The sequence below is a fragment of the Ruditapes philippinarum genome, unplaced genomic scaffold, assembly GCF_026571515.1.
Source record: "Ruditapes philippinarum isolate M1 unplaced genomic scaffold, ASM2657151v2 ctg2318_1_1_1_1, whole genome shotgun sequence".
NCBI lineage: Eukaryota > Metazoa > Mollusca > Bivalvia > Venerida > Veneridae > Ruditapes > Ruditapes philippinarum.
The window spans coordinates 129,639-141,630 of NW_026853267.1; the positions used below are offsets into that span (position 1 = coordinate 129,639).

Sequence of the window (11,992 nt, forward strand, 5' to 3'; positions counted from 1 at the left end):
GAACATAATGATAAAGGTATACCTTGCTCCAGTATTTGATGCGTAATAAAACTTTATATTCTCGTCAACTCGTTTCCTTGACTCGTTGATAAATCGCTCCGAACATCGATAAGCTCTAATAACGGCTGCACCAGTGATTGTTTCACTAAAATAAAGACAATTTAGTAATTTGGGTTTAGAAACCCGATCATACTTCATTTTCAATTTTGCTAAATGGGTGGTAATTTATAGATTCTTTGTTTAAATTTCTTCTCTATTTTATAAATCGTTTCGTTTTTTCATTTGACTAAAACCCGTATATTTCAAATTTTCTATATTAAAAGTATATTTTGTCAGCTTATATGTGAACAAACTGTGTGTTTTTTTTTCTTGATAATTAAAAGATTAAAGGTAGGAAAATTCCATGCGATACTTGCCTAAAATGATTGTATATTGGCGATCGTTTGACAGACTCCGTTCGCCGCATTTGTCTTGCTGTTGGGAGGTAAAATTTCTGCAAAATATTTTAAAGAATTGTACTTTTAAATACATCTAGTTTAATCACTTAGCATTTATGATCATTTTGCAAGATGTTAAACGTTGTTAAACTAAAGAAAAGACGAAAGCCTTGTGTACCCACGGCGCTTCCATTCCCGAAGAATAGTTGACATTGACTTCAGGACTTTCAACGCCATTGTAAAGGCTCAGTCCTGTGGGAAAATCCTGCTCAAACCAGGCCAATGCAATTAAGACCAATCCCAGTCTACTTTGGCGCCAAAAGACAACATTCATAATGCCCAAGCAGTGCCAGGACAGACAAGATATAAAAAAATCGGCCCATTTATCTGGCTGTCTCCCGCACTTTCTCGGGGTAGGTTGGCTGTGTCGTACGTAACTGATAAGTTAATTAACTAAATATCATACCACGGCAAAGGCAAACAATATTGCAACAGGAATAATGGCTGCTATGAAAATGGGCGTGGTTATTCCAACTACGATGACGACCGCAAGCGTAGAGAAAACCATAACGCTCCATAGTCGGAAACTCTCGGGCAATTTATTGTCCATGATGTCGACGTCACTTGAAAATCTGGTAATAGAAAATACATTTAAAAATAAATATATATTGTGACAGTGAACATGACAAACAAGAGCTATTTAATAAATGGACCGCCAGGATTTATTTAAGTTATTATAGCCACCTCATAGCTTATATAAATAAAGTAACATCGTCATTTTCCTTATTCGATGTTTACTTGTTTATTACTTTGAAAAATATTTCTTGCTCATGGTCTTTAAAACGCTTTCTTATCAATAATGCTCACGTAGACCTGAGATATTGTCCGAACTTCTTCATACTAAAGGGTAAACATATAGCTTTAGAAAATATACAATAAATTCATGAAAAACAAGACCCACCAGAATTCATTAAAATTTTTAAATAAATGACATACAAAGAGTTGTGCTTCTATCCCTGCGATGTAGGGTTAAGGTAGAGACTATTGTTACAATTTTGCTTTTTAAAAGCATCTACTTGTAGGTTAACGTTTTATGTAAAAAGATATTAACAAAATAATCACAATCGTGTAGACCTGGATCACTTTTTAAAAATATGTTTTACCTATTCATCATACGACCAATTGGAGTTGTATCAAAGAACGACATTGGTGACCTAAGGATACTCTTCAACATGGAGTTATGTAATATACCGGAAGCCCGAACCATGCGTGTTAGAGCCATGTAAAACGATAAAAATACAGCAATTCCTGAAATATATTTTTGAATATGAATAACATATATCATAAATATGAAAAGAACTGAACTCAAGTTTATAACAAAGGATTTCCTAAACATTTGTAGATACATGTTATATTTAAAGCCATACAAAATGTCATAACTCTCACATTAGTAAGAAAATCATTTCCTTTTTATGACAGCATAACCTGTGTTTTTGACCAAGTGTTAAACAATATTCCACCTGTCCAAAAACGGAGAACTACTTTTTGTTATGATTTAAACCGGAGGTGCATGCTATTAGTTCGCGGACTTCTGTTTTACCACATATTGTAAAACGGTGCTGCTGAGTCTGTGAGTCATGTTTTTGACATTGACAACAAAAATAGAAATAGTGACAATTACAATGCGCTGTGTTTTAAAAATTAGATATAATTCGAGTTTCTGCACACCCACAGTCTGGGTAGGGCAAAAAAGACCACTTCCCTGCAAAGAATTTTATAAATAGACCTTCATAGGAGAACACTGTTCAAAGCATTTAATTTTATTTGAGCCGCGTCACGACAAAACCAACATAATGGCCTTGTAACCAGCATGGATCCAGACCAGCCTGCGCATCCGCGCAATCTGATCAGGATCCATGCTGTTCGCTTACAAACCCTATAACAAGTAAAGAAACTGATAGCGAACAGCATGGGTCCTGATCAGACTGCGCGGATGCGCAGGCTTGCCTGGATACATGTTGGTCGCAAACCCATTATGTTGGTTTTGTCGTGACGCGGCTCATTTGTTTGTTTATGTTTAAAACAACAATACGAAGGCAGAAAATGCATGATAGTGTTGTAATAAAGGTTGCCTAAAAAGGCGTGGAAAACATGAAGATTTAAAAAAAAATCTCCCTAACCTCATAATCCTGTCAGACTTATAAATAAGCTTATTAAGATGATCGTTGTAAACTAATCACGATTAATCTATCCACATGGAAAAATGCTCAATTATATACGACATTCTTTAATTCTTATTGAAATACAAACTCCTCATAGTGATTACCTCCCTTGGCAGATTGTAATGATAAGGGGAGATCACTGTTTAGTAGATTAATTAAATATTCATATATAGAGAGAATAATGGCAGTATTGGTTTTTCACCTTGTATTATACCCATGCCCATATACATAAGAAGATAGTAGATATATTTATCCTCGTATTCTTGCGTCTGGTATAAACTGACGTTCTTCAACAAAGGGTCCTCCGTCCAGTAGGTCAACCAGAAGTTTGAGAAGATGTTCAAACCTTGGAATATACTCATGCTGATAAACACGACTACCACCGTACACACGCCCATTGCTTTAATGTATGCTAACAAAACAGCGCCTTTAATCTGAAAAACATAACAGAGGTAAATGGGGCACAAAACCTAGCAAGCAGAAAAGAAATAAACGCAAATCAAAAAAAAAATATTCGCAAACACAAATGGTTTAAACCGAAAAATTTATGAAATTAATGCAAAGCTATCGGAATTAACGGATAAGAAATGTGAATTGCAAAAACGACTTTTTCATTAAAATGACGCAAAACTTAAGAATTCGACAAAAAGCTTAAAGAAATAACGCAAAAAATGTAGTAAAAGCAGCATGCCTCCAGATTTATACCAATTTTCATGAAAATTTCTAAAAAAATGTATTTAAAATAAAAATATTGTGAAGTGAAGAAAGAAAATAATTTGCATTTGCAAACGGTTCTAACATTCACGTTAATTGCCAAAAAAAATGTCAAAATATGCAAAATATAACCTTTACTGCGTTAGTCACGCCGTAGAAATATGGTTTTATAAATACTAAAAAGTCAGTTATTATTCGCACATAACATAACATGCAAATTATTATATATTATAATAATCATATAATTAAACTATAATTTGAAAATTTCCCCCAAGTTTGCATGCAGCTTTCATGAAAAGCTACCTAATTAACACAAAAATCTAAATTTAGAAAATCTGGTTCGTACCGCTCCTTCCTCTGATGTCTCGTCTACCGTGAGTCGACTTAAATCATCGGGATTAAATGTTTCCGGCTGCTTCGACATTGACCTTGAACTTGTAAATGCGCTAATCCGTGTCGAACGTCTGTGCCTGAAAATGAATAAATATATTTGAGAAATTTCCATGTTGAAGTCCATATAAATTATTGTATCTTGGACAAAATACGTTGTTGACGCCGATACAAAGATTTATATGAATGTTTAATGGAAAACATTTTCATATTTATCACATATCCGTGCCGACTTTGCGATTCTTTAAATAAGGTATTGCACGGCCGTGCATAGATTTTTACGTGACGTCATGTGCGTTATACAAACATAGTGTAAAGACCTGCTATATATTAGCGTTACAGGTGTTGGCGCATCAATGAAAAAATGATTCTTTTGCACTTAAAACAGTCTTTACTTCAGGTATGTGATAGATAGAATATTATATTCGTGTAGGTTCATGATCTCGTTGAATAAAATAACAGTATGCTCGCCAGAGGCTCGGATCATATAATTTAATTCAATTCGTGCAATAAATTCACTATTGAACCTACACTCATTCAATATCCTCTTTTTCATTGAGTGACGTTGGGTTGACGTTATAAAATGCGCAATCATCGTTGGAACCCACGGTACACATTCCATATATACTACCGATACATGTATGGTCTCAACCCGGTACGGAATTAGAGTCCCAGCCCGTTCTAGAAAGTAGTTCTTTAAAATTTTGAAGTGGCCCAATATAAGTCATCTCTAGTTAGATTGGTAATAGTTAAAGTGTATTATGTGTTATCATAGTTTTCATGTGTTATATGATAAGTTTAAAAGTTGATTTTGTGTATTCTCCAGGAACTCATTTGTTGGCGGAAGGATTAAAGATGTACCAACCGCCAGCAGTCAGGAGTTTTTAAAACTGTGTTACAGCAGAATGAAGATTTCTGAAAAAAGTAGATGGCTAACCTATTATATTTTGGGCCTCATTTAACTTAGATATTGTTGATTTACAGTATATAATTCATCAAGAACAGTGGAACCCAGAATTAAGCTTCAAATGTGACTGATTTACTATAGAACAAAGAATACGAAAATTCACAAGGCCGACACCGTATACGGTAAATAGCCTGGGTTACTGAGGATGATACGTAATGTCGGACTTATCGTACCACGTATTTTACTGACGTTGTTAGAATGAACGTATTCACTTACGTCCTGCCACTTGCCGTTAAACCGTCATCTTCTGAAGTAATTCCACCGTCAGATTTTGCTTCGTCTATATGTGATCGTATAGTTTCCTTTATCTCCTGAACTGAATAATAATAATAATAATAATAATAATAATAATAATAATAATAATAATAATAGTAATAATAATAATAATAATTTTCGACCCTTTCTGTTAAGACTTCGGCTAATAGGAGAGGTGTTCCGAATGATTAAACTATGTGCAAATCGTGGAAATTCGACATAGCGCCCTTTTCCGTGTCCTAAAAACAAATCGACTTAGACAAAGGCCACGAAATTTTGCCAAATGAACGCTTTATAGATAAAATATTGTATCCGAAAAATTACGAAATTGGCCGGATTCATACGAAGTAGATCTGTGTTAGATATCCAAATTGCAAACGATTATATTGATGTTATATATCTTTGAAATATAAATTGATGTATCACGACATACAAATAACCATATTCAACAATAAACGATGACTTAAATGATATGCTAGACAATAAGATAAAAAAATGGTTACAGAAAAACATTAAACGCCCTTGTCAAAACTTTGTTGCATACCATTAAAGGCCACCTTCGAAAACTTATTGAAAGCTATTTAAGGCCATTGCTTATAAGTCATATAAAGTGACATAAACATGTAGAAGTTTTGAAGAAAAAAATCCCATACATATGGCTTACAGAATATAACAATTTATAATATAAACAAGAATTACTTTCCGGGTCGTCATCGTCGTCATCTTGCTGGAAATATTGATGGAGGAATCTGGCAAAGTCTCCGTCGTGAGAAATCAACTCGACATAACTACCAATTTCTGATATAACACCGTTGTTAAGGACAACAATTCTGTCAACCATCGGTAACCAATGGACTCCGTGCGTGACCAGAATACGTGTCTGAAATTTATACCACCGTATAACTACATACAACATCAAATCCAGTATAGATCATTTATGAAGCTAAGTAAATGCACGTATCAACAACATCAACAAACTGAAAAAAAATACATGCACCTTTATTTAGAAATTGATGCAATGTTATTTCTGTTGGGTTACTACGCCCAGGAACCACATTTTTAAGGCCTTGTCATAGACGGTGACCGGGCCATCGCTTGCGTGTGGCACCGTTGTCCGTTTTAGTAGAGCTTTCACATTCCTTTGGTCACATTTGATCTTTCAACAAAATCATAGGTAAGAAAAGCTATACAAAGTAAAATCTTTTAGCTTAATACGGAATCAATTTCCTCATGGACCCACCTTGTGTTTCAATAAGCCGTCATTTCCGATCACCTTTTGGAACAAATGTTTGCCGACATGTGAATCTACAGCGCTGAGAGGGTCGTCCAAGAAGTAGACATCCGCATTATTATACACTGATCTAGCTAGACTGACGCGCTGTTTCTGCCCACCGCTGATATTTATACCCTGCAATTATGTATAAACCCTTGAAAAAAATCCAAATGATGAATAGCATTCTTGTTAAAGAGAAAATAAGATTTGTTTTGAAAATTAAATTAATATAACCAACATCATCAACATCATCATCATCATCATCATCATCATCAACAACATCATCATCACCATCACCATCAACAACAACCAAAAAGACGACAAAAATCTCCAAAATCTAGGAACAAGAAACAACGGTCTGTCATTACAAATTTAAGTACTTATTCGGAGGAAATCGACACTTTATAACCAGAATTTAACTTCAAACTATAAATTAATTGTGTACCATATTCCCCTTAATCACGCCTTTTTATCAAAAACGAAACCTTTTCTGAAATTAGTAGAATTTCTATTCTAGAAAAGAAAAAATTGAATTTTTTTCTAGCAAAGAATCAGAAAAATTATCTTGTAATATTGTTTCTATGAAGTATTAGGAAAAACATCTTAATTGTTATTTGCTTTAGTTGAACTTTGTACTACATTTTGATTTTTTTTGCCATTCACTTACCTTTTCGCCAATTTCCGTCATATCCCCTCCCGCTAATATCTCCAAATCGGGTAATAGCGCACACGATTCCAGGACCTTCCGGTACTTCTTCTCCTGGTACTTCTTCCCAAAGAGAATATTATCACGCAGTGTCATGTTCTGAATCCATGCTTCTTGTGGCACATAAGCAACTTTGCCCTGGAGAATTGTAATTATATTGTAGCAGTCAAGTGTTACGTCAGCCCCACCCCTTAAGGAAAGGAATGATTTAAGTGCTTACCTCGAGTCAATACGATGGTTTTTCTCTGATGCCACACTAATGGGGGATATGCTAAGCCCGTGGGACAGTTGAGTTTTTACTATATTGATCCGACCGTTATTACAATTAACTAGAAAGTTAAATAACTATGATACACAGATTTACTTCGGTTGTTAAATATTATATCGCATGCCAAATATTTAACGTCAAGCTTTTCTCGTGCACAATTACTTTATAACAGTTTTTATGTGTCTGGTTCAAAGCATCCCTAGCACAAAGTGACTTGACAGCAGTTTTGAATGCTGTTCAACCAATGACACTTTCCGTTTACACACACATACAAACATACTTGTGAATTATTCAATAACGATATACCTTTAATGTAACTTTGCCACTCATCCGGACCATCTCCCCAAGACAAGCCGAAATTAACGAAGATTTGCCACTTCCCACTTGACCAACCACAGCAATCAGTTCACCTGGTCGAACCTTCAGAGTTATGCTTAATTAAAAAGCATGAAATAATATGAACTTCTATATGTTATATTTTACTTCATCATTACAATATCAAATTAAAACAGAAACAAACTCATAGCTTTTTTATTTGTATTACTATCAAGTCCCGTGCGTTAAAGGGACTCCACTGAGGTCTTTTGGTACGAAGGACAGGGAATAATTTTTTGAGAAAAATGTTCCATATGATGTAATTCTAGACAAATAACTTGTCCGCAAAATTTCAGACCATTCACTCTCTCCGTTTTTTCCAGAAGAATTATTCTAATTTTGAAAATGACCCAAAATTGAAAGCGTTGCAATTTGGGCTAAGAATAGCACAATAATGCGACTTTGAATTTACTTCCGAGTATATTTCTTAATTATCTTTTGTATAACTTTCTGTTTTAAAGTTAACCTCAGCTAATCTTTATATGGTGCTTTTAGGCTTTTATACCTCAGTGGAGTCCTTTTTAAATTAAGACATTGCAATATATTTCTCGTAATAAACAAGTGGATGATTACGGACATCTAGTATTTCTTTTCAGATTCGATTGGCAAACTTAAAGCCTTGCCAATTATTTGATCTTTTCTTACTTTGTTAGTATCGGTGTTTCAACATCAGCATTCCAAGCAAAATCACCACTTTCTATTGACACTGGATATTCTGAAAATTAATCTCAAGTTTTCATTTAAACTTAATCATACTAGATCTATTATTACTAAATACCAACATGATGAAAGTTTAAAAAGAACATTGTTAAAAATTGTGAATATTAAACAACAACAACAAAAAACAACAACAAAAAAACACAGTCACAGTGTCTTTAAGGTACAACTAAATATTAGCCATTCAATGAAAGCGCTCAACATGAAGTATGAAGAAAGGTAAATGTGTCGGAAGGAACGTTGGAACATTAATAAATTTCATAGGTAATAAAAATTTTAATTCAAATAAAAAAAACAAAAAAACTGAAAATTAAAATTTGAAGTCCAAAGACATAAATACATGATAAAGAACGTTACCCGCTTGTTTGACAACATTGACGTTGTCAGTTCGAACATCTTCCGTCCACAAAAACGCTTGTATTCTCCCAACCGAAACAAATCCCTAATAACATAAAAGTAACGTAAGATACCGTGAACCTTTTTGTGTCATTTTAGATAAAAGTGGATATCAATTAGATTATTTAACCTTTTACCCCATGAGCATATTGCGAAAAATGGCCATTTTCACTGAAAAGCCTCCTGTAACAAGTTCAAACTGCTATGAAAGTATGAAAAATGCTTCAATACTAATGAAACTTGGCACAAATGTTGACTACACCATAGCCTCTGTAACAGCATGCTCAATGGTAAATTTCCTGTTACCATGGCAACGGGGGGACGTCTCAAAATTGCCAAAAATCACTATTTTGCATTGTTTTTTTCCATCAAAACTGATTTTAAAGTGCTGCAACTTCTCAATGAATTGAGATAGAGTAAAAGGCTTTTCAGCGTCGGTTACTAGCTACCCTAAGATCGACCTGAGGCCATTTTTAGCCTGTCACATGTCCAAAATTTTCTTGGAGATGAGGGGGACTCCGCCCCCCTACAAACCCCCCAAACAGAAGGGGGCACATCCCCCTTCTGGCAACCCCCTGATGTAATATTTGGATGGGGGACGGCGCCGAAAAAGTGGTCACTTTTTTAACAACATTTCTCAAACGATAAACAGTGTTTGGGGCTTAAATAGGGCATTTTTTCACTGTTTGAGGCCTTAAAAAAAGGGGGGTGGGGGCAAAAAGCCGTCGAAACACGCTTATATAAGGGAAAAGGTTAACAAAAAATGATGAAAAATCTTGGAATTACACAAAAACTAGAGTTTCCATGTTAACACATGCCCTAACACCGAAATTAGGTGAAAAATTGTTGTTTTTTGACATTTTATTTTTTTTAATTAATAACAAAAAATAAAACAAATATTTCAGATTTGAACATTATAACAATTGTTGATTTAAATTACAATGAAACATTCCTGAATTACGATGGTGCATTTCTTTTTAAACGAATAGTTTTCTATTGTTTTCTATATAAAATAGTTCTAAGTATAATTTTCAATAACCGTAGATTCTTTCATACCCAAAGTATGGTATTCTTTTTTGTTTTGAAAATTATACCCTCGGAAAATTTGTAGCCTGGAAATGATTAAAATTCGTGAACAAACAAGGTAATAAAGAAATTTAAGTTAACCTCTCGTGAGGTCAATGCATAAGAAAAGTCACGTAATCAGTAATCTCCCTGCAGTGAACTCCCCTTACTGGATTAGTGGCCGTAGCGTAACAGGTGCGCGGAGTTTGACGCAAACCCCCAAATCGTCAAAACAGCAATGGCATATCTATTAAAAGGCAAATTAGAAATAAAAACTTTGAAAACGTCGCATTACCTGCACTGATCCGTTCACCAGAAAAGGACAGAGTGCTATTGGATATCTTAAAATGTTGATAATAGACAACGCTGTGAACGTTTCCTCCGCTCCGAGTGAATGCGTCGGTGACGTCAGAACGTAAATTAAGATCAGCGTGAAATTTATCTGTAAATTATGTAAAGAAGTATCGATCATTAATTTTCATGAAAAGTTATATATAAAATATATAAAGGATATTGAATGAGTGTAAGTTAAATACTGAATTTATTGCACGAGTTGAATAAAATTATATTATTTTATTCAACGAGTGCAATAAATTCAGTATTGAACTTACACGAATTTAATATTCTATTTATCACTTACCCAAAATAAAGACCGTTTAAAGTGAAATAAGAGTCATTAGTATAGTATAACGCTAACATTTAGCGCGTCTTTACACTATGTTTGTATAACGCTAATGACGTCACGTCAAAATATATGCAAGGCCGTGCAATCGCAAAATCCGCACGGGTGTGTGATAAAGATTGATTGTAAAAAATATTTTTTATATCAATATCTATCAAAAAAATTTAGATAAATAGAGGATATTCAAGTTTTTTTCTATCATTACAGTATTTATTTTCATCGAGTGGTATGAAAATAAATATTTCACGAGTGGCGAAGGTACAAGTGAAAAATGGTAATTTTCATATCACAAGATGAAAATAAATCCTGTATGTATAGAAAAGAACTTGAATTTACTGTTTATTATATTGGCATAACAATTCTTAAGATTTCTTCTTTAATTTTGTGTAATGGGCGAATTAAGAAGAATGTAGTCCGGCAAGTTACCAGTGAAAATTCGGAAAATATGTTTTTCTGCAGTGAAAACTATTTTTTACAGTGAAAATACGGAAATGAAAAAAACACATTTTATTTCAACAATATTTCTAAATATTTCATTTGTAAGTATAAAATAAATGTTGCGGCTAACAAACTTTATTCTACTAGTTGATTAAAATATATTTTATGAATAACCATAGCATTGAATACAGTTATTTGCAGCATGTAAGGATTGGCCAGGATTCTATGAAAGCTTGTAAGTTTTCCTATGTAAACAATGTGTATAAAATAATTTTGGCAGCATATTAAATAAATTTCTAATTACTGTAGATATCAAATTGCAACGAATGCCTTACTCTGTAAACAATGGTTACACGAGGAGCATTGGTAAGATATGCAATTAGTTTTATTATCAGAATGGTAAAAAGTCCTAACACTAAGATGACATTGACTCGCAATGCTTGTTCGTTGAAAATTACAAAATGAAAAATAAAATTATGTGCCATAAATTATATTTTAGCACAAGAATAATCTATCCGGAAAATACCGAGAAATGGACGGCGAATAGTCCGCTAGATTACCGGAAGTCAAAATGTTAACACACAGCCTACGACCAAAAAAATATACTGCTTACCATAAAAGGACTATGTACGGCAAACACTATTGTTGTAGCTGTGTAGAGGGCGTACTTCCACAAACAGTTGATTTCCGACTGCCGTATTGCCTGAATTCTTTTCATAAATGAAGGTTCCCAGGCATACATTTTAAGTACCTATAAAACACAAAACATGTCATGTTTTAGAATAGACAGAAATATCATATTATTTTTGAATATCCTATTCCAAAAGCAATGCATTTATTTTTAATCCGTCATCGGCATATCGTTGTTCCCTTGAGTAAGAAATTTTACATTCATTACTCAGTACTGATTGGTGTCAGGAAATTATCAGAAATGTTTCTGTAAGCTTAAAGCTACCTACACAATCTTACTTAAATAATTATTTTTATCAACCAAACGCAATGCACAGCGTCAAACTACATTCATAGGATTGAAAAGAAATGCAAGAGCTTTTCGGGTTTAGAATGAATTTACCTTAAATTTGTTTAC

The 11,992-nt window shown here is 33.8% G+C and overlaps 1 protein-coding gene across 1 annotated transcript in view; it reads right to left on the minus strand.

Moving 5' to 3' along the window:
• The window catches only part of LOC132736334 (ATP-binding cassette sub-family C member 3-like), a 29,683-nt gene that overhangs the window by 7,794 nt on the left and 9,897 nt on the right, over positions 1–11,992 (minus strand). Inside the window, exons 5-19 of the mRNA XM_060723445.1 lie at positions 11,519–11,656; positions 10,081–10,227; positions 8,682–8,766; positions 8,253–8,322; positions 7,539–7,665; positions 6,926–7,102; positions 6,226–6,393; positions 5,685–5,865; positions 4,947–5,046; positions 3,720–3,843; positions 2,862–3,093; positions 1,601–1,745; positions 904–1,069; positions 417–493; positions 23–145 (exon numbers count right to left, since the gene is read on the minus strand). Coding sequence (XP_060579428.1) covers positions 23–145; positions 417–493; positions 904–1,069; positions 1,601–1,745; positions 2,862–3,093; positions 3,720–3,843; positions 4,947–5,046; positions 5,685–5,865; positions 6,226–6,393; positions 6,926–7,102; positions 7,539–7,665; positions 8,253–8,322; positions 8,682–8,766; positions 10,081–10,227; positions 11,519–11,656 — 2,060 coding nt within the window. The remainder of the gene's footprint in view (positions 1–22; positions 146–416; positions 494–903; positions 1,070–1,600; positions 1,746–2,861; positions 3,094–3,719; positions 3,844–4,946; positions 5,047–5,684; positions 5,866–6,225; positions 6,394–6,925; positions 7,103–7,538; positions 7,666–8,252; positions 8,323–8,681; positions 8,767–10,080; positions 10,228–11,518; positions 11,657–11,992) is intronic.